The sequence below is a fragment of the Malaclemys terrapin genome, chromosome 1 (assembly GCF_027887155.1).
Source record: "Malaclemys terrapin pileata isolate rMalTer1 chromosome 1, rMalTer1.hap1, whole genome shotgun sequence".
Lineage (NCBI taxonomy): Eukaryota > Metazoa > Chordata > Testudines > Emydidae > Malaclemys > Malaclemys terrapin.
The window spans coordinates 355,889,468-355,916,624 of NC_071505.1; the positions used below are offsets into that span (position 1 = coordinate 355,889,468).

Here is a 27,157-nt window from a genome sequence, read left to right on the forward strand (position 1 = left end):
CGGGAAACAACCTGCCCCTGGCCGGAGCAGCAAAGGTGGGGGGACAAACTGGCCGGCCTGCCGGAGCTGCGAAAGAAAGGAAAAACAAAACAAAAAAATACCTGCGGGGCGGCGGGAGCGTGGGTGCAGGGGGACTCCTGGCCCTGCAAACCCCAGGCAGCGGAGTGCGCACCCCGGCTAGCGGGGGGCGGGGGGAGAGAGAAGGGGGCGGCCAGGGCTTCCTTATGTGGGGCGCTTGCCACGCAGCCCCTCCCGCTGCGCCGCCTGCCGGGAGGGCTCCGCACCGCTCCGCTCCGGTCGGCAGGCAGGGAAGCACGCGGGCTGCCCTGCTGGGCTTGCTGCAGGGCGCTCCTCTCCTCTGCCCCCCTACAGGGCGGCAGGAGCAGCAAACCAAAAAGAAAAAGCCTGCAGGGGCGGCCAAAGCAGTGAAGCGCAAAAAAAAAAAAAAAGATTAGACGCAATGCCGCCCTTTGGAATCTGCTGCCCGAAGCAGGAGCTTGCTCGGCTGGTGCCTGGAGCCAGCCCTGATGAAAGCCTCCTGCAGATGCAGCCCCCCCTTCCCCCCCCACATGCTGGGGCCTCTAACTAAGGGTGCAGGGGAGCAGAGCCTAAATGGAGGGATGGGAGGATGAGGGCAGGGGGGCAGCTCCAGCAGGATCAAGAGTGAGGGAAGGAGACAGACTGGAGCAAGGGGAGGGGAGAAGCATGGGGGCCAGGGCAGGACTGTCGGGACAAACACATCTAGCCTCCTCCACTCTCCTTCCAAAGGTCCCTTGCACAGGGCTCACACTAGCTGTGTGCTCAAAAGTGGCTCAGGGCTTGACAGTAGCTGCTAAGGGCTGGGAGGTGGTGCAGCAGCATCTCTAGGGAAAAGGCTCCTCTGCACTCTCCAAGCCCCTGCCCAATTCTTCCTTGGGCACTTCCCCCAAACCTGCTCCAGGCACAGCTCTCCCTGAAAAGTCGTCGCAAAGCAGGATCCTTCCTGGTGGCCATGAGGCCAGGCTGGGGGAATGCGAAGCATTTGGGAGGGGCTCCAGCAGCAGAGCCCCCTAATCCCCATTAATCCTGCACAGGGAGAGGGACCCGGGATTAGCTGGGCGAGCCTCAGATTCCCGCATTCCAGCAGGCACGGCCCTGGATCAGGGTGACAGCTCACGTGGCACAGCCCCCTCCCCCACTCCTGCCCCTACCATCTAGCAGGTGCCCTGACATAGCTGAGTCCCAGCAGGCCAAGGTACCAAGCTTCTTGGAATTCCCTCTGGTGTAATATGTACAGAGTATTCCCCTGTCCCCAGTGCACCCTCAATGGCGCACCCCCAGCACCCCTCTGGGTCTGCTCCCTCTATCCTCCCCTGCACCGCTCTGGGTCTGCTCCCCTCTCTTCCCCTGGTACCATGCTGAGTCTGCTCCCCCCACACACCCCGGCACCCCACTGGGTCTGCTCCCTTCTCCCCCCTAGCTGGCTCTGCCCTACCTTCCCCACCTCCAGCACAGCACTGGGTCTGCTTACCCCTCCCCCTAACACTGCCCTGGGTCTACTCTCCCCTACCCTCCTCTGGCACTGCGCTGGTATTGCGCCCTCTCCCCCGCCCCCCAATCTGGGAAAGGCGATAGCAGAGATGAGAATGATCAGAGGTTGGAGAGATTCCTGCCCAGGGAGCGAGTGACCAGGCCAGGCCAGTTAGTGCCAGAGGGGATGGGATGGAGGGAGAGAAAATACTGGCTAGAATAGTGTCTGACTGGGGCACGTCCTATGTCATCCCAGCCGCCACCCAGGAATGGAGGAGTGGGGGGGTCACTGACACTGACAGGGCAAAGGAAATGTTTCTAACCCCAGTGCATAACTGGCTTGTGGAACTTACTGCCACCAGGTTCCCCGGGCCAGGAGCTGAGCAGGACCCAGGAGGTCCTGGCATCTCAGTGGCTAACACATCTTGGCATTACATTATGGATCTCACAACAGAGTCCTGGGGCACCTTATAGACTAACAGATGTATTGGGGCATAAGCTTTCATGGGTGAATGCCCACTTCGTCAGACGCATTATGGAGCTACAGTATCAGTTACAGCTGATGGCAGTGCCTGCCTATCAGGTTCTGGGCACTAGCTAACCACTGACCCCGTTCCCTACCACTACATCTCAGAGTTTGTCCCTAAGTCCTTCTGCCATTTCCACAGGGTGAATTTGGCCCTGATTGCCCATGGGGGCGGGGGGGTGTCTTGCAATTTCAGAATGCTGCCAACTCCTATTTTATCACAAACCCTGTGAGTCTGGGTTTATTTTGAGCTTCTTTTGATCTCAGAATCATTGGGAGGTAGGGGCAGGGCAGGGCCACTAATCTCTTTATGTCCTCCTACAGGAGTGGAATGAGGCACAGGCCACATATATGGCTTTGACAGACCCTGCTAGTCAAAAACACCCCAGCCCCATGCACATGTGCACCCACATTGGGAACCACACCGACTACAACACCTCGAAAAACCACAGCTATTGCAGGGTAAAGAACTGTTCCTTCCAACCAGGAGACTGAGAGAACGGCTCTTAAAATAAAAGTTCAGATTCTGTAACATCTGGATTCACCACATAGGCCACAAATGTGCATCATTTGGGTCAGGCAGAACCCACCTGGCAGCCCTGGCCCCTGTCCTGAATGACAGCTGCCACTACATCACGGGATCTCTAAAATCAACAACTGTGAACAGCTTTGATGTGCCTGCCAAAATTGCTCCACTGGATATTAGGAGAGTGGTCACAAGCAAAATAGAATGATTACAACAGGTTGGCGATACCAGACATCCACTATATGGCCACTCAGCAGCAGTTAGCTGGCTGAAATCACAGAGAAGCGTCCTAACTGGAACAGAACTGCTTACAGAATCATCAGTGGCTACATGACTGGAAATGTGGCGCACCCAGTCTGAAAACAAGAATGTCAAATGGCACACTGACATTGCCAAATGCCTTCCCACAGGCACAGAGAATGATTGGTCAACCTGGAGATGTTTAAAATCACCTCTGAACAAGAGCTGGCAGGCCAAAAGTCCATTTGCGGAAGTGGGGCTATTCCAAAGACCTAGACACATGTGACCGTGGTGAAACACAAACCATAGAACATCTGTTGGTCTGCCAGCTCCTGGAGGAACCGTGTACCACAGAAGATCTCACCAGAGCTCCAGACCAGACATCGCATGTGCCTGACACTGGAAAAAAACCTGATTGAGGTGGAAGGACATGAGAAGAAGCCACACTAGTCTGTCTCCAGTCTCTGATGGAGACACACCCCTGCTTTCTGGCTTTTTTAGCCTTTGGGGAAGCCACAGCCACCCACCCACCCACATGGCAAATGAAATTAAATGTTGGGAATTGCAAAGCAATTCACATTGGAGGAACAGTATCAAACCCCTCATATACATACAGGGGCCTAAATTAACTATGAGCTCAGGGAAGGGAGCTGGGTACCACTGTAGGCAGTGCAATGGAGATCTCTGCTCAATGCACAGCTGCAGGTAAAACAGAAAACAAGGTGTCTGAATGCAAAAAGGACAGAATGAGACTAATACAGAGATTATTCTAATGCCCCCTGTATCAACCAATGGTGTAGCCCCATCTCAACACTGTGCAGGACTAGTTCTCCATCTCACACAGGATAGTGCAGAGCCAGAGGGTGTCCCTGTGTAAAGCTGTGTAAGGCAGTCTGAGCAATAACGCTTTGGAGCTTACTGCCTCTCCGTGCTGATGTAATGCCATAAGTTGGTATACCAAGCGCTCAGGCAGTGGGTTCTGTTTGTTTTAGAAGGGCAACATTGTGGTCCCAAGTGGGAGTTGGGTCTTTGACTGGAGGGCATGATGGAAGCCCTTGAGGAATTCTGATGCCATAGGGTATGAGCAGACTGCATATGACCGTATCAGGGCGAGACATACAGATATCTCAGCAAGGTGGACTTTAAGGGTATTAAATGACAACTGTACATGTTTCAGGACCATCGTCCAAAATCTTCCATATCAGGGACTCTGCTGGGTCATTGTCATTTCAAGCTGTCCATATGCTCAATTAAGGAAGAAGGCCATACTGGTTAAAAAACCAATCTGGTTTAGAGGGGAAGTGAAGGCTGCTATAAAATATTACACACACACACAAAATGAATGGAGAAAGGGAAGTTGCCAACAATTAATATAAATCAGAAGCTAGAAATTGCAGAAAATTGATAAGGGTAGCAAAAGGACACAAGGAGAAAGCTATGGCCAGCAGAGTTAAGGACAATAAGAAGGAGGTTTTTAAAAAAATATATTAGGAACAAAAAGAATCCTAGCAATGGAATTGGTTCATTATTAGATGAAAATGGTAGAATTATCAATAATAATGCAGAAAAGGCAGAAGTGTTCAATAAATATTTCTGTTCTCTATTTGGGGAAAAAACAGATGATATAGTCATATAAAATGATAAAACTTATCAGCGAGCGGCTGTATTTCCAGTGAAGTCCCACAAGGATTGGTTCTTGGCCCTATACTAGTTAACATTTTTATCAATGGCCTGGAAAAAAATCATAAAATCATCACTGATAAAGTTTGCAGATGACACCAAAATTGTGGGAGATGGAAATAACGAAGAGGTCACTGATAGAAAGCGGTGTATTGCTTGGTAATCTGGGTGCAAGAAAACAATATGCATTTTAATAAGGCTAAATGTAAATGTAAATATTTAGGAACAAAGAATGTAGATCATACTTACAGGATGGGGGATTCTATTCCAGGAAGCAGTGTCTCTGAAAAAAATTTGGGGGGGATGCTGAGATAATCAGCTGAACCTCAGCTCCCAGTGTGATGCTATGGCCAAAAGAGCTAATGCAATCCTGTGATACATAAACAAGGAATCTTGAATCAGAGGATTGAGGTTATTTTACCTCTATATTTGGCACTGATACTATCCCTGCTGGAAAACTGTGTTCAGTTCTGGTGCTCACAATTCAAGAAGGAGGTTGGAGAGGGTTCAGAGAAGAGCCACAAGAATGATTTAAGGATTAGATCACAGTCTATTAGAATCTACAAGAGAAACAAATATTTAATAATGGGCTCTTCAGTCTAGCAGAGAAAGGTCTAACAAGATCCAATGGCTAGCTGAAACTAGACAAATTCAGATTGGAAATAAGGCATAAATTTTTAATGGTGAGAGAAATTAACCAATGGAACAATTTGCCAAGGGTTGTGGTGGATTCTCCATCTCTCACAATTTTTAAATCAAGATCGGATGTTTTTTTACAAGCTCTGCTTTAGGAATTATTTTGGGGAAGTCCTACAGCCTGTGTTATAAAGACTAGATGATCACAATGGTCTCTTCTGGCCTTGGAATCTATGAATCTGAGTCACTGACAAAAATGTTAAATAGCGTAGGGCCAAGAACTGATCCCTGTGGGACCCTACTAGAAACACACCACCCAATGCTGACTCTCCATTTACAATTACATGCTGTGACCTATCAGTTAACCAGCTTTTAATCCATTTAATGTGATGTGACAAAGTGGGAATGTTCATAATGTTTTCTCTGAATACTGTGTGAGTGCCTCAGTTTCCCCTATGCATGTGTTAAGTCTCTAGGTGGTGGGATAAGGGGGTGTGATTGTTGCAGAGCCCTAGGAGACCAGTGTGATGCTGTCTGCACAGAGAAGGGCCGACACCCTGTCTTCTGGCAACTGATGGCCTGGGCCCCTCCCCTGCAAAGGTGCCAACTGAACGTGTTGGAGAACAAAGAGATCAGGTGACCTCCTGGCCTGGGAAAGAGACAAAGGCCAGAGGAGGGGCTGGAGAGTTTCAGTTTGGAGCTGGCTGGGGAAAGAAAGGGAGGCCCAGACCCAGGGTCTGGCCTCCCTGGCCCCAAGATGGACCTGACTTAGGGGTCCAGTTTCTGTACCTACAAGCTCTATTTTGGACTGTGTTCCTGTCGTCTAATAAACCTTCTGTTTTCCTGGCTGGCCGAGAGTCACGTCTGACTGTGGAGCTGGGGTGCAAGGTCCTCTGGCTTCTGCAGGAGCCCCACCTGTACGGACTCACTGTGGGAAGTGCACGGAGGGGCAGGGGAGGCTGAATGTTCCGAGGTCAGACCCAGGGAGGTCAAAGCTGTGGAAGCTTCTTGCCCTGGAAACAGTCTGCTCACAGAGAGGAGGCTCCCCCAGAGTCCTGACTGGCTTCGTAGGGAGCAGTTCCAGAGCATCGCCCGGGGACTCCATGACACATGTACCAGACAGTAGGGTGGCAGCTAAGCAGGGGAGCACTCTCTCTTGGCAGAAAGTGCTGGTGTGCAGAGCTAGGGGTAACTAGCCAACTCTCCAGGATTGTCCTGGAGCCTCCAGGAATTAAAGATTATGTCATATCATGACATCTCCAGGAATACATCCAACCAAAATTGGCAACCTTATCTAGCGTGCACTGCGCTGCAGAGAGGGGGTGATGGGCTCAGTAGGGGTCATTCTCGCCTCTCAGTAAGTGCAGGTCCTTATGCCCCAGTGCAGGCCTACCATCCCAAAACAAGATGTGAATCCAGGCGTCCTGGTCAAATCCAAACAGAGAGAGTTCAAGTTCCCCTGGTAGTTTCCATTATGTAAATGATTCCTGCTTTCCAGTCCCAACCTGCAGAGCAGTGCGGCTGTACAGTTAAGCATGTCTCTCCCAGAAAGGGTGGCTCTGTGCGGGTATGCAGAGTTGGTGAGGCCTTGGAGCTGAAAGTGGCCTGGTCGGAGCAAACTGCCCCCACTGGGGGACAGGGGAGTGACTCCTTGGCTTATTTCCACCTCTGAAGTGACTGAGCTCCCTGTCCTGGTGGGGGCAGAGTTGAAGTTGCCAGCGCCAAGTCTGTCACTGTGACACACTTTCACCCAGACAGGCCTCCGCAATGTTAGAGCTGAGCACATGAATAATGGAGCAGCCAAGAGAGGCACTGAATAGACCCCTCTGCAGAGCCCAGCATCCCACACCTGGGACTCAGGTTTCAGAGCAAAGTGCTGACACTGATCTGGCAGCATAGGTCTATCTGTGCCTGAGGCAGGCATCAGGGGACCGCCGACGTTTCCACCCTTGAACCCCATGCTCTGAGGCACTAGGGTCAGCAGTGACTGTGAAGGGAGAGTGCCCCCGACTGAGCCTCCGCACTGCAGCACAACCCCCCTAATGCTGTGCTGGGGCACTGGGTCCAGCACTGACTGCCAGGGAAGAGCATTCCCTAGAGAGCCCCCACCATGCAGCTTGTGTGTCATTTCTGGAAGTTTCCCATCCAAGCTGTTATCCAGCCTGACCCTGCTGAAGCTGGTGTTTGAGAGTCTTTCAGCATGAACTGCTGTGGCTGCCACCGGCACAGAGCTGACTAGCAAACTAAAGGTTGGTGAGGGAGCTGCCTTCTGGGAGGAAGAGGGTGAGATTCTTGCAGACACCTAGCTCTGTGTCAGGATGGGGGGAGCAGTCCTGTCCATCTCTGCCCGGGCTGTGCAGCAGGAAGTGCAGCTGGGGGCCAGGCAGGGGGAGATGTGGCTCAGGTTTTACATCCTGTCAGAATTAGAAACAAAGAAAACCTGTACTAAATCCAGGGAAAGCATCCAGTGCAGAGCAGAGACAGGGAGGGAGAGGGTGCAGGGCATAGGGTCCCTATCCCCCAAAAAGCGCTGAGCAAGGACAGGAAGGGGGATCCACCAGGATGGGAGGGTGCCCATTTCCACCCCAGGACTGGGAAGGTATGCATACTGTATGCGGGGGTCTCTTTCTCAGTGTGTCAGATGCAGTTGGGGAGCCTACTTGTTTCCAGAAACCCATTTGGAGAGCATGAGAGCCCCAAAACATCAGCACCACACCAAGCTCCCCAAACTCCAGTGTTGGTGCCACTCCTACCCCCAAAAACCAAGTGCTAGAACTGGCACTTCCCTCCCTGCAACCCCTGATGCAGGGAGTGAATTGGGGCAGGGACTGGACATGTCAGGGAGGGGGCATGTCAGCCTGTGCCCCGCTCAGGCTTGGCTCCGCCTTTCTAGGCTGTCCTCCCTGTCACCAGCAGGCCCAGCCTGCAGGCAGGGAGCCCAGCTGGAACCCTGCCCCAGCTGAGCCTCTGCTGTGCACATGTTACGCTGTGGCTTGGCACACATCTGGCTCTGGGCTCCCGCCCCTCCGAGTGACGGCTCTTGGTGGGAGAGGCGGGGAGGCTGGCGCCAGTGTGGTCAGCGATCCCACGCACGGCTCCTTCTGCCTGATTGCATGCCAGGCACTCTGCCCGCCCCAGCCCTGGCACAGCTGCTGACCAGCTAAATGCAGCCTGGGAGTGGCCACTGCTTCTATTTCAGGAGCGGATTGTTTCTAGCTCCCGGCTACTACAGTGGGCTGTAGTGTGCTTGAGCCTTGGGGGAGGGAGAAGGGTCAGGGAGCAGCCCCAGGAGCATCCTGCACATGCGGCTGGGGTGAGGGGTTAGGTCCCAAGGCAGCACAGAGCATGGCCATCTGCACAGCCACTACACAGACTCACAGCTCCTCACAGCCCCAGGCAGCAGCAGGGCACACACAGGGACTTCCAACTGGCAACCCTGTCAGGTCCTAGGCCCCCAGGCACAGCTAATCCAGAGCCAGCAGGCAGATGGGTCCATGGAGCATTACCCCTTTTCATAGGGAGGGGCAAGGAATGGTGGGCAGCTTGGGACATCTAGGGGCTGGATCCAGGAAGACACAGCTCAGGCGATACAGAGACAGGAGTGCAGTACCCTGGCAGCTGAGCTGAGCCAGTGCCAAGTGAGTTGCAAAGTGCCTGAAGGGCCAAGAAACTGATCGCAGGTACAGTGCTAAGGGGCAGAACGTCTGGCACTGCAAGCTCCATGGGGCACTGGAAAGCTCAGCATTTTCCCAGAAGTGAAGAGGGGATGGACCCTGCCCCAGGAGCTCCAGACAGACAACAGGGAGGAGTGGAAGCAAGTTCTTTATGGATGCCACAGAAAGGGTGGGGCTTCAGGAGGGACACAAATGTGGAATGAATGTGGAGGCGAGCGGCACCACTCAGGATGGGCACTGAGAAGCTGTGGTCTCTCATGGGCAGGAAGGGGTTGGGGCCTGGTGAATGTCTGCCAAGTGGGCCTGGCGGGTGTGGAAATCCCATGAATATAGGTAATGTGGGGGAGCCCTGGAGACCACTGAGTGCGGAGCTGACATGTGTGGCTCAGGCTGGCACCACAGGCAGAGCAGCAGGGAGTTGAAGAGGGAGTTGGGAGGGGACAGCAGTGGGGATGCTGTATAGGGCTGGAGCACTGCAGTGTTATGGGGCTGGAGAGGAGGAGCACAGTGATTGGGCTGGAAGTGGTGAGGAATGCATGAGGCCAGACGACGAGGACTCAAAGAGGATGTCTAGGTTATGTGCCTGAATGATGGAGAGGGTGGGAGCGGGTAGTGTTGCTGAGAATGACTGAGAATTGTTCAGGGGATTGGGGCTGGGCTTTTGCCATGCAGAAGTGAGGATGAGATGCCCAGGAGACATTAGCAGCAGGCCACAAAGCAGGATCTGACACATCAGAACAGAGATGGGAGTCACTGTGGGGGGATGAGTGTTGAGTCCCATGGGACCTCCTGGCAGAAAAGAGGGGGAGGACCCACCAAGGGGGACAGAGAGGTAACAGGGGAGTCAAGAGGGGGTGGTGCAGGAAGCATGAGAGGACCTAGAGAGGAAAAGGCCATGAGAGGTCTTGGCGAGAGCGCTCTGGTGAAATGAAGGGGGAGGGTCCAGCAAGGGGGAAGCAGTCACACACTCCATGGGGTTAGGGGAGTGTACAAAGGGATGGGGAGGGCAGCAGGGGTTGGGGTGGGGGAGAGGAGTATATGAGGAGGAACGTAGGAGAGGGCATATCAGGGGGTAGAGGAGGAAAGTATAGGAGCATGTGAGGGGGCTGAAGACTGGGGTGAGAGACGGCGGGGAGTGTGTGAGGGAGCTGGAGGTTAGGATGTGTGAGGGGAGTGTTGGGGGAGCATGGGAGAGGAGCGGTGGGAAAACATGGGGGCAGGGGGCTGGGCTAGGTTGGGGGAAGGAAGTGTGTGAGGAGGAGGATAGGGCAGGAGGGCAGTGAGGGTTGGGGAGGGGAGTGTCTGAGGGGAAGGGGAGTGTGTCAGGGGGTTGGGGTGGGAGAATTTGGAGGGGGAAGTGTGTGATAGGGCTGGGGGTTGGACATGGGAAGGAATCAAATGGAAGTGTGGGAGGGAAATGGGGGTTGGGATGGGGGAATGTATGTGGGGGACTGTATGAGGGAGACAGGAGGAGAACATGTAAGGGGGTGGGGGAGGGTAATTTATGAGGGGAGGAGAGTGTAAGGGACATGGAGAGGGGAGTGTCTGAGGGGATGGGGAGCTTGTCAAAGGGGTTGGGATGGGGAACATATGAGGGGTGAGGAGTGTGTGAGGAGGAGGGGAATGTATGAACAGGACAGAAGGGGAGGTGTGAGAGAGTTGGGGATGGGGTGGAGGTGGTGTGGGGAGGGAAGAGGAGCGTGTGAGGGGGCTAGGGATGGGGCGGGGAGCATGTGAGAAGGCAGGGGATTGGGGTGGGAGGGGAGGGAGCATAGTATGGGGAGGGAAGAGGAGCGTGTGAGGGGGCTGGGGCCTCTCCGCTGCAGTGGAAAAGCTGCTGCAGCTCCAGGGGAAATGCTACTTGAATTAATCATGGCGCTGGCTGCCGTGCCAAGCCCAGGAGGAGGTTGCTGGCAAGGGGAGGAAATAACTTTCACAGGAATTTGGAACAAACGTGGCTCTTCTGGCTGTAACAGCAACACTCACCTCCCTCACAACTCTCCTCCCCCATGTACCACCACAGCTCCTTCCCCTCCCCCCATGGACCCTCCTGGCCCCCAAACATCCCTCCACCTACTTCCCTTTTTCCCAGCACATCTCCCTCCCACCACCTGCCTCTCCTCTAATCACCACACTCTTCTTTCCCTCTTCCACATCTCCCCATCCATTCCCAGGAATCGCCCCACTAGGTCCCTCAGGGGAAGTCTGCAGCACAGAGCTCTGAAAACGGGATCACTTCCAAACCCCTTCTCCCATGGAAAACTTTGTGCACCATAATTTTCTCCCACTTGCCCCCATTGCTCTCTCCAACTGAACAGTTTGTGTACCATTATTATCCCCCACACACACACTCTCCAGGGAATAGTCCGTGCACTATTATTATTATTATTAGATGCAAAACCCAAAAAACTCATCTCCTCATGTGCCTCCCTAGGACTTTCACAGGTCATATCTGGTCCAACCTACACATCTGGTCATAGCCTGTACCTGATTTGGACCTATATCAAGACAGAGGACATTAGAAGCTGGCCGCTGTCTTGGACTGACAATCACCTCATTAAGGCAGTGGCCATAGACCTTCCAGCAACAAAAAAGACCAGTGATCCGTATTCAACCACAAAGAGTCATGGATTTCAAACATTTCCAAAGCTTGCTAAAGGACAACAGCACGCACTCACAACACAAGGAGTCAAGCACCTGGTGAATCATTACTATTCTACATTGGCCTTGACTGCTGACAAGCTGGTCCCCAAACAGCCCCTTGCTCCCCATTGCTCACACAGATCTCCTTGGTTTTCTGACATCCTGCACTGGATGGAGAGAGAGGTGCAGCAACAGGCAGAAAACAAAGGTCATCAGCCAACAAAGGATCAAACATAAATTCCTCAAAGTCTATGCTGAGGCTGTATTACAGGCCAAGAGAACCTATCAGCCTCCATTGAAACTGCCAAATCCAGCCCCAAGGAGCAATCTAGGGTGGTAAACTGCATCATCAATTTTTAGTGCCCAGAGTCTGCCTCAGAGCTGAGCACCAAGTGCCACAAAGAACTATCACACACATTCAGGAAGCCTTCTCAAAATGCCTGGATCTCCCCTTCCTGGACCTACCAGCTAACAGCCCCCCTGCAGAATTCAGCACTATCAACCAGGAGATACTGCTGTCTCACCTGAGGTGAGAGACATCCAAGGGAATGCACTAAAATGGTTTGAGTCCTCCCTGGAGGGATGCACCCAAAGAGTTGTGATGGGAGACTGCACCTCCACCACTAGACCTCTCACCTGCAGGGCTCCACAAGGACCAATTGATATTTTCTCTCTTATCTTTTTCAACATCGACATGCAACCACTAAATGGTCAGATGACAGGGACTCAAGCACCAACAATATGCAGATGACACATAGCTTTACCCATCCTTCACCGCATACTACCACACGACTACCACCAACGTAACCCAGAGCTTTGATGAGATCAACTCGTGAATGAAAGACAAGTGGCTGAAACTGAACCCAAGCATGACAAAGGTGATACTGGTGGGAAAAGGAAAGTATTTTGAGGCATTTGCAGCCATGATGCAGTCTCCTTTGATTGAAAGTTCATATCCACAACTGGCTAATTCAGTCAGTGTCTAGGAGTACTCTTGGATTCCTCGCTGAGCTCTAACATCGCAATGGTCGTGAGTAATGCTTCCAATCTCTGGTTGGCTAGGAGACACCATCTGATCCTGACAGCCAAAGACCTGGACTCAGTTATTCATGCCTTCATCACCTCTCAGCTGGACTACAACGATATGATATACCTCAGCATGAAACCTTCAGCACTTAGGAAACTCCAGCTAGTACAGAAAGCTGCAGACTGTCTCTTCAACAACACAGGCTACGGTAAGAAACATCACACCTGTCCCCGCTTTCTACATTGGCTTCTCTTAGCATTTCGAATCAAGTTCAAGGTCTCGGTTCTTATCTTCAAAGTGCTCTATGGCCTGGGCCCAGGATACCTAAAAGACCATCTAAAGTTCTGGGATGAAGAAAGTAGTTGACTGTTTGCTCCTCCAGCACAATGGAACTCTCAACAATAAGAGTGAAGCTAACCTGTGCAGGAGACAGAAACTTCTCCAGGGGCAGCGTGAGACTGAGGAATGAACTCACCCAGGAACTAAGAACCATCACAAATCTCACCACTTTCCCCTCCAAGTGCAGAGCATGTCTTTGATCCTACCTTCTCTAATACAAACACATAGCAACATCTATATTTATTTTAAAAAATAATTTAAAAAACGTACCTAAACAAGACACTTCACTGCACACACTTCTCCAGCTGGAGAGAGGATGAGAGAACAAACAACACATGACAGATGTGTAGTCATGTTGCTTAATGCACTACTGGAAGGCACTCAAATACTACGTCATGAGTGCAGTATCAAAACCTACACAGAATAGAATAGAATGGAATAGAATCCACCCCATCACTATCTTCAATGGAACAGTCCATGCACCATTATTTACCACCCCCCATCACTCTCTCCAATGAACATTCTCTGTATATAGACCTATAGAACCTAAGGAGCTCTGGGTCTGACTATGAGCTGCTAAGGCAGGCATGGCTGTCGGGACACCACCACCCCATTGCGCAGCAGTGGGGGTGGGTAATGCCTCTACTCGCCACTGCTCACATGTCTTCAGCCAAGAGGAAACTGCAGTTGTTAAGAGTGGCTGAGTGGCTGTGCAAACTGTCTGCGTTGTGCCCCTCCGGGGCCTGGACAACTCCCTGAGCTTCTCAGACTCAGTTCCTCCTCAGTGGGTCTCAGATACACTCCCCCAGACTCTGCTGGGCTCAGATGCCCTTGCTGCAGTTCAGCTATTTGCCATAATCCCTTGGTCTGGTTTCGTCTTTCCAGGGCTCAGATATTTAATGTCATTTTTTGATGAAATCACAAGTTTGGTTGATAAAGGTAACTGTATTGACACATCAGACTTAGACTTCTGCAAGGCATTTCACTACCATGTGATCTTCTGATCCAAATATTAATTCAGTCCACTGACAGATTAAAAACTAGCAAACAAATCACAAAAAATAACAGTACGGATCTGTTCTCACCCAATGCTATTCAATTTCTTTTATCAATGATTTGGTAGAAAATATGAAATCACTACTGGATAGCTTATCACTTGGCAAATTCAGCTCATTTGAACAAAACGTGTTTTAATATTGCCAGATGCAAGGTGGAACATAGGTCAGTTACAAGGAGGGAGACTGTATTTTTGGAAAGCAGCGATATTAAAAATGACTTAGTGATCATGGTGAAAACCACCTGAACATGAGTTCCCAGCAGGATCCTTGGGTGTCTGAGCAGGGGATGACCCACTAGGAGTAGGGAGGTGGTGTTACCTCCGTACACAGCATTGGTGAGACCGTTATTGGAATGGTTTGAGGCCTGGAACCCCTGATGTATAGCAAGAGACTTAGGAAACAATCTATTTAGATTATCCATCAGAAGGTGAAGGCCAAGCTGGTGTGCTGAAACCAGTCATGTTGGCCAAAACTGTCTCATTGTTTCCTTGTTCTCCCATCAGTTTGTCTTTTGTCCTATACTTTGATTGTGAGCTCTTTGGGGCCGGGCTATCTTTTGGCTCTGTGTTTTCACTGGGGCTCCCTGGCACTACAGCAATACAAATAATAAATAAAAATAAGATGACTCAGTCACGGTCTAGAAGTATCTACATGGCGAGGAGATTTCTGAGAGAACATGGCTCTTTATCTCACAGACAAAGGCACAATGAGATCCAACGGCTGGGAGCTGTAGCTAGATAAATTCAGACTGGAAATAAGATGCAGATTTTTAACAGTGCAGGGAATGAACCACTGCAACAACTTACCCAGGGATGCGGAGGATTCTCCGTCATTCAGAGTCTGTAAATGGAGACAGGGTGTTTTTCTGAAAGCTCAGCCAGACGTTCGGGGCTGGACACAGGAGTTACTTAGTGGGATTCTCTGGCCTGGACTCTGCAGGAGGTCCAACTGGATCATGAGGCACTAAAAGCTATGGATTTGTGCCCCCTGGGCTCTGCTCGGTTCCTCAGGCCTGGCTCCCCATTGCTGGGGCTCAGTGCCGAGCCTAGTTGCCTGCCAGGCTCCTTTCCCATCCTCTCACGTTTCCCGGCTCAGAGGAAGCAGCAGCAGATGTGTGAGCTGTTTGCTTTGTGCTGTGGCCACGTGGGAGTTACCTGCACTCGGCCCAGACGTGCTGTTTCCAAACGAAACATGAGGACTGAGCCAAAGGCCCGAAATCCAGCCAAACCCTCAGCCAGTTTGGCCTGCTTGGACAGCTCCCTCCGCTTGCATGATTCAGAGCGAGAAGAGCCTCCAGCTGCAACCCCACTACACAGGGAGTAGAGGCCTCTGCCCAGGGCCTGCTCCAGCCACTAATAGCCACAGCTGCCCTCCCTCCAGGGCAGGTGCGGAGTCTGTGGAAGTTCAGCCAGAGACAAGAGGGGCCTTCAGAGGCAATGTTCCTGCTTCCCAGGCCCCACACCAACGACCCAGGCTCCCCCTCCTCCTTCACTCTGAGGCAGGGACTCTTCTGCTCCCTTCCCCCGTTTCCCCTGCTGCTCCCTACAGGCACAGAACTGTTTCAGTCCCTTCTCCCGCAATTGCATTTCCAGAACCCGACTGCCTTTCCCCTCACAACTCGTGAACCAAACAGAAAAGTGCTGAGAGAGGCCTCCCTACAGGGGCATGGGCCAGGAAGGGGTGACTGCTGTGGGCCACACCAGCCCCCATGGGTCACCCTACTACAGCATCGCAGAGTCAGACCCACTGCTCACCCTCCACACACTCCTCACCCCCTCTACTCACCTTCCCCCCACTGCCTCAGAGCTACCCTGGCCCGCCACTGCTCACATTCCCCCCCACTGCCTCAGAGCCCCCCCCCACCGCCTCAGAGCCACCCCCCCGCTCACCGCTCACCTTCCCACCCACCGCCTCAGAGCTACCCCGGCCCGCCACCGCTCACCTTTCCCCCCACTGCCTCAGACCCACCCCTCACCCCCCTCTGCTCACCTTTCCCCCACCGCCTCAGAGCCACCCCCACCCCCTTCTGCTCACCTTCCCCCCCACTGCCTCAGAGCTACCCCTGCCCACCACCACTCACCTTCCCCCTAACCGCCTCAGAGCCACCCCCACCCACCGCTCATCTTCCCCCCCCACTGCCTCAGAGCCACCCCTCACCCCCACCTTTCCCCCCACCACCTCAGTCACACCTCACCCCCACCGCTCACCTTCCCCCCACCTCTGCCACCCCTCCCCCCTCCACTCACCTTCCCCCCCCACTGCCTCAGAGCCACTCCTCACCCCCACCTTTCCCCCCACCACCTCAGTCACGCCTCATCCCCCTCCGCTTACCTTCCCCCCACCGCCTCAAAGCCACACCTCACCCCCACCTTTCCCCCCACTGCCTCTGTCACCCCTCCCCCCTCCACTCACCTTCCCCCCACTGCCTCAGAGCCACCCCCACCCCCTTCTGCTCACCTTCCCCCCACCGCTTTGAGCCACCCCCCCACCACTCACCTTGCCCCCACCACCTCAGAGCTACCCCTCATCCCCACCTTTCCCCCCACCGCCTCAGTCACGCCTCACCCCCCTCCGCTCACCTTCCCCCCACTACCTCAGAGCCACCCCTCACCCCCCACCGCTCACCTTCCCCCACCACCTCAGAGCCACCCCCACCCCCTTCTGCTCACCTTCCCCCACTGTCTCAGAGCCACCCCTCACCCCCCACTGCTCACCTTCCCCCACCACCTCAGAGCCACCCCTCATCCCCCTCTGCTCACATTCCCCCCACTGCCTCAGAGTCACCCCTCACCCCCCTCTGCTCACCTTCCCCCCACTGCCTTTGTCACCCCTCACCCCCCTCCGCTCACCTTCCCCCCACTGCCTCAGAGCTACCCCTCACCCGCACCTTTCCCCCCACCGCCTCAGTCACGCCTCACCCACCTCCACTCACCTTCCCCCCCACTGCCTCAGAGCCACCCCTCACCCCCTGCCGCTCACCTTCCCCCACCACCTTTGTCACCCCTCACCTCCCTCCGCTGACCTTCCCCCCACTGCCTCAGAGCCACCTTTCAACCCCCTCCGCTGACCTTCCCCCCACTGCCTCAGAGCCACCCCTCACCCCCTGCCGCTCACCTTCCCCCCACCGCCTTTGTCACTCCTCACCCCCTCCGCTCACCTTCCCCCCACTGCCTCAGAGCCACCCCCACCCCCTTCTGCTCACCTTCCCCCCACTACCTCAGAGCCACCCCTCACCCCCCACCGCTCACCTTCCCCCACCACCTCAGAGCCACCCCCACCCCCTTCTGCTCACCTTCCCCCACTGTCTCAGAGCCACCCCTCACCCCCCACTGCTCACCTTCCCCCACCACCTCAGAGCCACCCCTCATCCCCCTCCGCTCACCTTCCCCCCACTGTCTCAGAGCCATCCTTAAACCCCACCGCTCACCTTCCCCCCACTGCCTCAGAGCCACCCCTCACCCCCCTATGCTCACATTCCCCCCACTGCCTCAGAGCCACCCCTCAAGCCCCTCTGCTCACCTTCCCCCCACTGCCTTTGTCACCCCTCACCCCCCTCCGCTCACCTTCCCCCCACTGCCTCAGAGCCACCCCTCACCCCCACCTTTCCCCCACCACCTCAGTCACGCCTCATCCCCCTCCGCTCACCTTCTCCCCACTGCCTCAGAGCCACCCCTCACCCCCTCCGCTCACCTTCCCCCCACTGTCTCAGAGCCATCCCTCAAATCCCACCGCTCACCTTCCCCAACACTGCCTGAGAGCCACCCCTCACTCCCCTATGCTCACATTCCCCCCACTGCCTCAGAGCCACCCCTCAAGCCCCTCTGCTCACCTTCCCCCCATTGCCTCAGTCACCCCTCACCCCCCTCTGCTCACCTTCCCCCCACCACCTCAGAGCCACCCCTCACTCCCCTCTGCTCACCTTCACCTCACTGCCTCAGTCACCTCCTGCCCCCAATAACTCAACTTCCCCGCAGTACCACCCCTTATCCCTTGCTCACGTCAGACAGTCACCCCCCACACTGGTTTCTCAGATATTTCCCCCTCCATGGACTTGCCATGTTATGGAGCAAATCCCTTCCCTCTGCCCATCTCTGCTCCTGACCCCGGAGCAGCCCCCCTGCATTTCTCATCCCAGACTGCACCTGCAGATCTCATCCACCCTTCACCCCGGACCTCTCATTTCTCTCCCAGCTGGCAACGGGCACACAAAGCAGCAGAGTCCCGTCCCCAGCATGCGCTGTCTCTGGCAGCATCCCAGGGGTTTGTGCGGGATTTGGACAGTACTGAGCATTGATGCTGGCTCCTAGGTTATTATTAGGGAGGATCCACTGTTGAGTGATGAAGGCAGGGGACTGAGAGTCTGGATTCCTGGGTTCCTTTCCCAGCTCTGAACAGACCAACTTTGACAGATTGAAGAAGCTCCATGTATCTCAAAGCCACTAAATCACACACTTGCATAGAAATCAAATCTCAGTCCTGCACCAGTGGGGCCCTGATCTCAGTCACAGGCTCTAAATGCCATTGTAATACGAAAATAATACTCCACCCCAGGCCCTGCTGCCTAACCCCACACAAGGGGCGGGGGTGGGGGGGGGGGAGAGACTCCACTCTGACCCATACACCTACTAGTCCCTGACTCCTTCCCCTTCCAGGTCAGCTCCCCCCACTCATCTACCCCAGGCCCTGATTCCTCTCCCATTGTCCCCCATCTCCTCTGCCCTCCACGCTCCTCCCTCTGCCCACATATAATATCCCCCACCACTGGCCTTGATCACTTTTCCTGCCTATCCGACTGCTCTGAACCTTGGGCCCTTCCCCCTGCCTGGCCACCTCCCGCCCTCCACCCCACACCTCTTCCCATGCCTGGCCACCCTCACCCCTCCACCTGCCTGGCTACCCTCGCCTCCAAGCCTCTTCCCCTGCCTGGCCACCCCCCAACCTGGCCATCCCCACCCTGCACCCCAGGGTGTCCCCCATCTGTCCGGCTGTCCCCCCACCTGTAGGAAGCAGGTCCCAGCGGGTGTGTTCTCCTTCAGGGATACATTGTAGAAGTTGCTCCTGAACACAGGCTCATTATCGTTGACGTCCTGTAGGGCCACATGCACCACGGCCGTGGAGGAGAGGACAGGTGTCCCTCTGTCCATGGCCAGCACTGTCAGCTGGGGCTGGGGGTCCTTCTCATAATCCAGGGAGGCAGCAGTGGTGATGATGCCTGTGGCTGGGTCGATGGTGAACCAGTTGGAGTGGGTGTCCTGGCTGTGTAGGATGCTGTACCGTACCTCCCCATTGGGACCTTGGTCCTTGTCACGGGCTGTCACCTGCAGGACAAAGCTGCCTGGGTACACCACCTCGGGGATGCTCTGCTTGTATTCCTGCTGGTCAAAGAGTGGTGGGTTGTCATTGACATCCATCACCTGCAGCACAAAGGCCGACTCTGCCCGCAGCGGAGGGGTCCCTGAGTCAGTGGCCGTCACCCGCAGGTCATAGGAGTCTCTCTCCTCCCGATCCAGTAGCTGGTCCACACAGATCAAGTAGATGATATTGTCCTTGGTGGTGAGGGCAAATTTGCCGTCTCCCCCCTCCAGGGAGACATTGACATTGGAGTACTCACCATAGTCGGGGTCCGAGACAGAGATGCGTGCCACATACTGGCCAGGCTGGGCACCCTCGGAGATCTGTGGTGAGCCATCCTCACTCAGGAAGATGATGGTCATGGTGGGCTGGTTGTCATTGTAGTCGCGCACGTGGATGGTGACAAAGGCTGTGGTGACCTCTGGGTGCATGGCCTTGTCCCGTGCCTGCACCACCAGCTCATGCACCTTCCTCATCTCATAGTCCAGCCCCTTGTTGAGCTTGATGACACCCGTCCTGGAGTCGATGGTGAAGTACTGATCAGGGTCACTCTGCCGACGGTTGATCTCATACACCACAGCCCCGTTGTCACCCTCATCTGCATCGGAGGCAAAGACCTGCAGGATGCTGCTGCCTGGCTTCAGGTTCTCAGAGATGAGGGTATGGTAGCGGCTCTGGTTGAAGGCAGGTGCATTGTCATTGATGTCCTGTATGGCCACATCCAAAGTCATCTGAGTGCTCCGGGGAGGGGAGCCGCCATCATAGGCCTCCAGCAGCAGGGAGTACGATGAGCAGTTCTCCCGGTCCAGGACGTTGCTGACCACCAGGTCCAAGTACAGGACCCCATTGGGGCCCCTGCGTGTCTCCAGGCGGAAGGCTTGGCCCACATTCTCCCCTTTGAGCACATAACCCTGGGTGTTCAGCAGGCCACTGTCAGCATCGAAGGCTGGGTCCAGGGGGAACCTGCTGCCAATGTGGGTGTGCTCTGGGATTTGAAAGGTGTGGTGGTGCTTGGGGAATACTGGTGCATGGTCATTGATGTCATTCACCTGGACATTCACCTCCACTGTGATGCCCTCAGGGGTGACAGCAATGAAGCTGTAGCGGTCCCGGCTCTCTCGGTCCAACACACGGGCCGTTTTGATGATGCCTGTGTTCTCATCTATCTCCAGGTCCGTGGTGACACCACTGCCCTCCTGTGCGGAGATGAAGTACATGTAGGCAGTGGTGCTGGGGGGCAGTCCAGCACTGATGTCCCCGATGATGGTGCCAGCTGGCTGCTCCTCATCTATCTGTAAATCCAGGGTGCCCAGCACAGTAGAGCCCTGCCCTGGCCTTAGGCCCCCAAGTAGCAGCAGCTGCAGTAGCAGCTGGGTTGACCTTTTCAGGCACCCCATCGCTAACAACTCCCCGAGGCCGTGGGGATGGGGGTGAAGGTTGGCTCGGTCTCCTTTTCAGCGTGTGCTCCTTAATCCTGCAAGGAATGCAGATCAGAGGAGGCTGGTCAGGAGGGGAGCAGCAAGCAAAGGACAGGAAAAGCATAAGAGGGAGGGGAGCCCTGACAGGTAACCCCAGCCTTCTTGCTCTGATTCCTTTCCCTCTAGCGGGGAGACTATGAGACAAAGAGGTCATTGGGTAAAATTAGACTCAGAGGAGAAAGAGTAAAACCAGGGCAACACAGAGGAGCAGAAGCATTTGCTGGTGCCTGAGGAGAAGGCCTGGGGCTCCCTCTGGGGCTGCATGTCCATCTCCAGGCAGGCTATAATGCTAACAAGAAGTTCAGGCTTGTACTGTACACTATAACTGACCATTCCCATTGGAGACTGTGCTCTTCCCGAGAGCCATCCCTCATGGCCCCACAATTCCTGACAGCAACAGGCAAGTGGCTCTGCAGCAGGGTCACTAAGACGCTGCATGCTGGTCCGGACTCCTGGGTTCTATTCCAAGCGCTGACCCTGACCTTGAGCAGGCTTTTCCCTTGTCTGTGTCTCAATTTCCCCCTCTGTAAATGAATATAGATGGGTCAGCTCTGTGAGGCTGGGTCTATCCTAGGCTCTGTAAGGGTTCCAGAGGGGCTGGTGCCCAGGACTGCAGCTTGCTAGGGCACTAAGCAATGTCATCATTACCAGGTTTGGTCCCTCGGCTCTCACATGCCAATGACCTGGGGAGCACATGGTATCAGCCTGGGAGAGATGTTGACAGGCCCTCTCAGGGCACTCCCCTGGGGGAAAAAAGGGGTTAGGTGTGAAAAATGGGGGATTCAAACCTGGTATCAACTGGAAGGTGCCAGTGTGCAGCAGAGCTGGATGGAGGCTCATGCCCCAGTGGCCAATAAATCAGCAGGGCTCTACCACCCAGCAGACATCTACCATTTAGAGATTGCCCAGCTTAAAACCTGTTCCCTCTGGAGCAGAAGTGGCCCATCATTTTAGCCTGGCACAGATTTGGGATGCCCCTGAGTGGACACCGTGCCAGGATGGTTACAGCACAGTGGGAATGTGGCAGCCGTCTGTGATCCCCACAGCTGCTCTGGCTTTCCATGCATTTTCTCCCTGTCCCACACACCCTCTGCCGCTTGCACTCCTCCTTTGTCTCCTTCTCCCTGCTTCTTGGCTCTCTGGCTCCTTTGCTCCATCCCCTTCACTCCCCCTACTGTAGCTTCAGCTCACTGCAACAGTGGGAGAGGGATGGGCAGGGGAGGAGTGGATGTGATGCTGCTAACACCTACAGCCTGAAGGCTGCCTGGCCCCCTGGGCATTGCTCACGCTCCCCAGGAGCAGGCAGAACGACTTAGTATTCAGGAAGCTCATCAAGGCGCACAAGCCCCAGTGCTGCTCTTAGCCCCCGGTAAAGCAGGGCTTAGTGGTCTGCAGGGATGGCGTCAGCATGAGCTCATACTTGGACTCTCTTGAAAGCATTTGCTGTTGGTCCCATAACCACACTCAGGAGCTGCTCATGTCAGACATGGGGCGGCAGGAACTTCCCTGCGTTCAGGGATGGAGATGGGGGCTGCTGGCTTCCAGCTGGAGATAAAGCACCCTACTATAGTGTGTGATTGGGGAGATGGATGTGACTGGACTGGCTGAAGCACCCCATAGCAGTATTAAGCCTTTCCAGGGGCAGAGAAAGTCAGGACTCCTGGATTCTATTCCCAGCTCCAGAAGTGGAACTGTGTTAATACAAAGATCTTCCCTGTAAGCTGCAACAATTGCTAACATGGAAAGCGATCTTAGATGAACATTTCCTATACATGTAGTTTCTTTAAAAGCAGATTAACATCTGGACACACAGAGGAGCAGCCGGTGCCTCAGGACCCCATGCTTCTCTATGGACCATGGTTTAGTAACCACTGCTCTAAGGTCCCGGCTCCTGGGGCTCGATCGTCTCCCAACAGGATACACGAAGTCAGTGGGACTTACTCATATCCTGGCACTGGCTTCAAGTTGGACTTATGCCACTGAGTCACTGAATGGACTTGAAAAATCACTTCACTTCCCTCTGCTAAAGCAGTGATAATGATACTTACTCAGATTGGGGGTGGTTCAGTGGGCTGTGTGTGTGGATGGGGCAACAGTTTCTGGCAGTTGAGACAGGCTAGGCCTTTGGCCTGCAATAAGTCTCTAGTGACCCAACCTTGGCTTGCTGGGGCCATGCTGAGTCAGGCTAAGGACAATGGGAGGGGGGCATATCGGGTTTAGGCCCTTGGCTGAGGCTAGGCAGGTGGGGAGCAGGGGGTCTGTCCCATGGAAGTCAAAGGAGAGAGCAGGAGCTGGAGAGTGACAGAGGGACCAAGGCTCAATGCTGTTGTGATATAAACAGAAGTAGGTAAACTAACCTAAACTACAGAGAGTCCTGTGGCACCTTTAAGACTAACAGATGTATTGGAGCATAAGCTGACATGCATCCGACGAAGTGGGCATTCACCCACGAAAGCTTATGCTCCAATACATCTGTTAGTCTTAAAGGTGCCACAGGACTCTCTGTTGCTTTTTACAGATCCAGACTAACACGGCTACCCCTCTGATACTTAACCTAAACTAAACTCCATATTTCCCAAAGGGGACATGGATAAACTCGTTATCCATGTGTGCCATGAACTACCCTGCTGAAAGGGCTGGGTTTGCACAGGAGAGCAAATCCCATTAGCGCCAGGAGGGCAACAAAGCTAGGAAGACGCTGGGTGAATTTGGAGGGTGACTGGGGAAGGAATGAAGCTGAGGGTTATTGAGGACAGCTGCTATGCGTGGAGCATGTGCAGACTCGTCATGTTTGCCCTGGTAGGGTTGGGGACTGGGAGGTTCAGGGCTGTTCCCCCTTCCCCCACCAGGAGGCTTGGCTGCTGGATCTCCCTGCTTGTCCTTGGTAAAGGTTGGGAGCAGGCTGTTCAAGGCGCGGGCAGACCCATATCCTGAGGAGCCTCACAGGCTCAGGCCGGTGGGGAAGGCTGCGGTGACCTCAGTGGATGCAGAGTCACCAAATCCCAACAGCTGCTTCCAATTAGCAGATAGCTCAGTGCAAGGGGCTGGCGCGGCTGGTCCAAGCCCTGCCTGTGTAATGTGAGCCAGGCTGCCTCGCTCGCTTGCTCACTCCCCTCCCTTCCCGAGGCACTGAGCTCCCTATAAAACCAATGGCAGACTCAGCCACCCTGCAGAAAGCCATTAGCCAGCAGCACCCCCCACCACGCCACACCAGGATTCCAGACCACAGAGCTGGGGAGGGGTGCAGAGGGAAAGAGGCAGGGGAGATGATGGGGCTTTAGCAAGGTTTGTGTTCTGGACTAAAATGCACTGGGTTCCCCCAAGCAACAGTCCCTCCAGCTTCACTCATGTCCTGGGGCCTCCAATACCCAGCACAGGGCTGGCATATCAGAGGTACTGGGAGATACAGGCCCAGAGGAAGGAGAAGGGGGTTATTAATGAGCAGGGGAAGGAAACAGCTGGAAAACAGAGAGCACATCCAACTGTCCATCCAGCTACAGAATTTCCTGTCTCCTGGCGTGTCTAGGGGTACATCTACACTGGACCCGAAGTGTAATTTCCAGCCCGGGTAGCCATATCTGCACTAGCTCCGATTGAGCTAGCATGCTAAAAACTGAAGTGTAGCTGCAGCAAGACAGGCTAACCCCCTGAAGACGTACACAGGATTTCAGACAGGATCCTGCTTCAGATGACTAGCCTGTCCTGCTGCTTGTGCCATCACTGCACCACTTCTATTCTTAGCACGCTAGAATTTTGATTAGAGCTAGAGTGGGTGTGTCCACCCGAGCTGGAAATTATGTGTCCAGATCGAGTGTAGATTTACTCAAAGTGCCATCTACTAGGAATGGTGAATCGGGCACCACTTACCCCTATTGGAAGGACAGTGAAGGGAGTGGCACAGAAGGTATGACCATGCAATGAAGATGGCTGCAAAGAGAGGACTCTGAGTGACTACAGAGAATTCTTTTCCAGGAATCTCCTGGTGGGTCTTGTCCATCGACTAGATGATCAGGATGGTCCCTCCTGGCCTTAAAGTCTATGAGGTCCCTACATGTATAAAAGTATTATTAAGCCCTAGTCTTCACGTAGGCTCCCTGTACCCACAACTTTAAACTCCTAGCCTTCAAAGCCAGACAAAGCCCATCAATGACTGGCAAAGGTTCTGCCTCCCAATCCCTACCCAGCTGGCATGCGGCTGGCACCCCAGCACCATATACTCCAATTCCCCTTCCAACCCCTGTCCATCTCCTCCTGCTCTGCAGCATCCACTGCTCCCCTTTCCAAGCGCTACCCAGCTCCCCCATGGCCTGCAGCATGACTCCATCTCCCTACCATTACTGTGTACATTGCCCCCCCCCCATTCCCTTACCAGCAATCTGGGACTGCAAATGCCTTGAGCAAAGGCTGGCCCTGGAGCAGCCAGATAAACACCCACCCGCACTCCAGACCCTCTCAGATAGTGTACCACAGCCTTGTCATGCACACAATACACTCCCAGCTGGCGCACCCACACACAATCCTCTCTCTCTCTCACACACACAGTGTCTCACACACATACAGTGTCGCTCTCACACACGCAATACACTCCCAGTTGGCTCATGCACACACACACTGTGTTTTTCTCTGTCTCACACACACACAATACACTCAGTGGGCGCGCACACACAGACACACAATGTCTCTCACACGCAAAAAATACACTCAGTGGGCGTGCACACACATACACAGACACACAGAAACACACAATGACTCTCTCACACACACACACAATACACTCAGCTGGCACACACAGTGTCTCGCACACACTTACAGCTTTTATACCCTCACAGCTGTTTAGTGCACAAACACACACTCACAGTCTCTCCCACACCCTCTCTGCTCACGCAGCCTGTGCAGCCAAAGCACCCAAGTGGCCTGACACGTTCCCGGAGCGTGGCCAAAGCCAGACACGGGGACCCTCTGGAGCCACTGCCCCTCCAGGCAAGGCATGTGCAACCACCGCCCCATCCATGCACCCCCCCTTCCAGGCTCCGCACCCCATTGTCTCGCACTGCCGAGCAGAACAAAGCGCTCGGTTTCCACAGCAAGAATTTACCGGAGGGGCCGTGACCGTGTAAACGGGGGCGGACCGGGAATCCCGTTCTTATCCCTCCGGAGCGGGTACCTGGACCATGGGAGGGATGCGGAGCAGAGGCCGGGAATGGGGGAGGGGCTGCGGGGAGGCGGCTGGGCCCCGCGGCAGCAATGCGGGAGCCTGCTCCAGTCCCCCCGCGAGGAGAGCACAAAGCGGCCGTCCCCGCTGTGTCTGGGCGCAGCCCGCTGCGCGGCGCCAAGCCGGGGAGCGTGGGGGGGAGACGGGGAGGGGGCGCGGGACTGGGAGCTGGAGGGGTGGGTATGGGGGGTGCTGGGTCGGGAGCCTGGGGATGGCGCCGTGTCGTGGGAGCCGGGGGGGGCGGGGGGTGCGGGGTCGGGGAGCGGGTGTGGGGGGGGCGGGGCGGCGGGGTGCAGGGGCGGGGAGCCGCGGGGGGGGGGTGCGGGGGCGGGGAGCCGGGGGGTGCGGGGTCGGGGAACAGGGGGTCCGGCCCGAGCGCTCAGCACTTACAGCCGTCCGGCTCCGCTGTGCAGTCACAGCCCCGCAGCGCGCCCCGCACAGCGCCCCTGCGGAGCCGGGCACCGACTCCCCATCGCGGCTCCCCGAGCGCCGGTGCCCGCTGCAGGGATCGCTGCCTCCGTCCCCGAGCTCCGCTGGCTGCTCGGGAGCCGGGGCCGCAGGGTCCACACTGGGCTGCGAGCGCAGGCTCCTGCTGCAACCCGATCCGGCTGCCCCCCTCCCCTCCCCCGCTCCCTCCTCACCGCCCCGCTCCCTCCCTTCTTTCCATCCCCCCTCCCCAGGCTGCACGATTCATCGCGCCACCGGGAGCCAGGCCAGGGGAAAGAAGGAACCGCGCACAGCTGGGCTGGGGGCTGCCTGCGGGGCGGGGCGGGGGGCAGGGAGGGGCCGGGGATCAGAGATGGGATGGTGAGGAAGGAGCAGAGAAGGGACTGTGAGGGGAGGGGGCTGGGCAGGGCAGGGGGAGCAGAGAAGGGATGTTGAGGGGAGGGTGAGGGGGCAGGGAGGGAGGAGCAGAGAAGGGACAGTGAGGGGAGGATGAGGGGGCAGGGAGAGGGGAGCAGAGAAGGGACTGTGAGGGGAGGGGGCTGGGCAGGGCAGGGGGAGCAGAGAAGGGATGTTGAGGGGAGGGGCAGGGGGCAGGGAGGGAGGAGCAGAGAAGGGACAGTGAGGGGAGGGGGCTGGGCAGGGCAGGGGGAGCAGAGAAGGGATGTTGAGGGGAGAGTGAGGGGGCAGGGAGGGAGGAGCAGAGAAGGGACAGTGAGGGGAGGATGAGGGGGCAGGGCAGGGGGAGCAGAGAAGGGACAGTTGGGGGAGGGGCAGGGGGGCAGGGAGGAAGAAGCAGAGAAGGGACAGTGA

The 27,157-nt window shown here is 55.3% G+C and overlaps 1 protein-coding gene across 2 annotated transcripts in view; it reads right to left on the reverse strand.

Annotated features, from left to right (window-relative positions):
* DCHS1 (dachsous cadherin-related 1) overlaps positions 1-26,486 on the reverse strand; it is a 119,504-nt gene extending 93,018 nt beyond the window's left edge. The window contains exons 1-2 of one of the 2 annotated variants that reach the window (XM_054016113.1): positions 26,291-26,486; positions 18,856-20,684 (exon numbers count right to left, since the gene is read on the reverse strand). In XM_054016113.1, coding sequence (XP_053872088.1) covers positions 18,856-20,607 — 1,752 coding nt within the window. In that variant the 5' untranslated portion in view covers positions 20,608-20,684; positions 26,291-26,486. Of the gene's footprint in view, positions 1-18,855; positions 20,685-24,555; positions 24,652-26,290 lie in introns of those variants that run through there. The other variant, XM_054016114.1, reaches the window with a different exon arrangement.
* Positions 26,487-27,157: the final 671 nt, after the last annotated feature.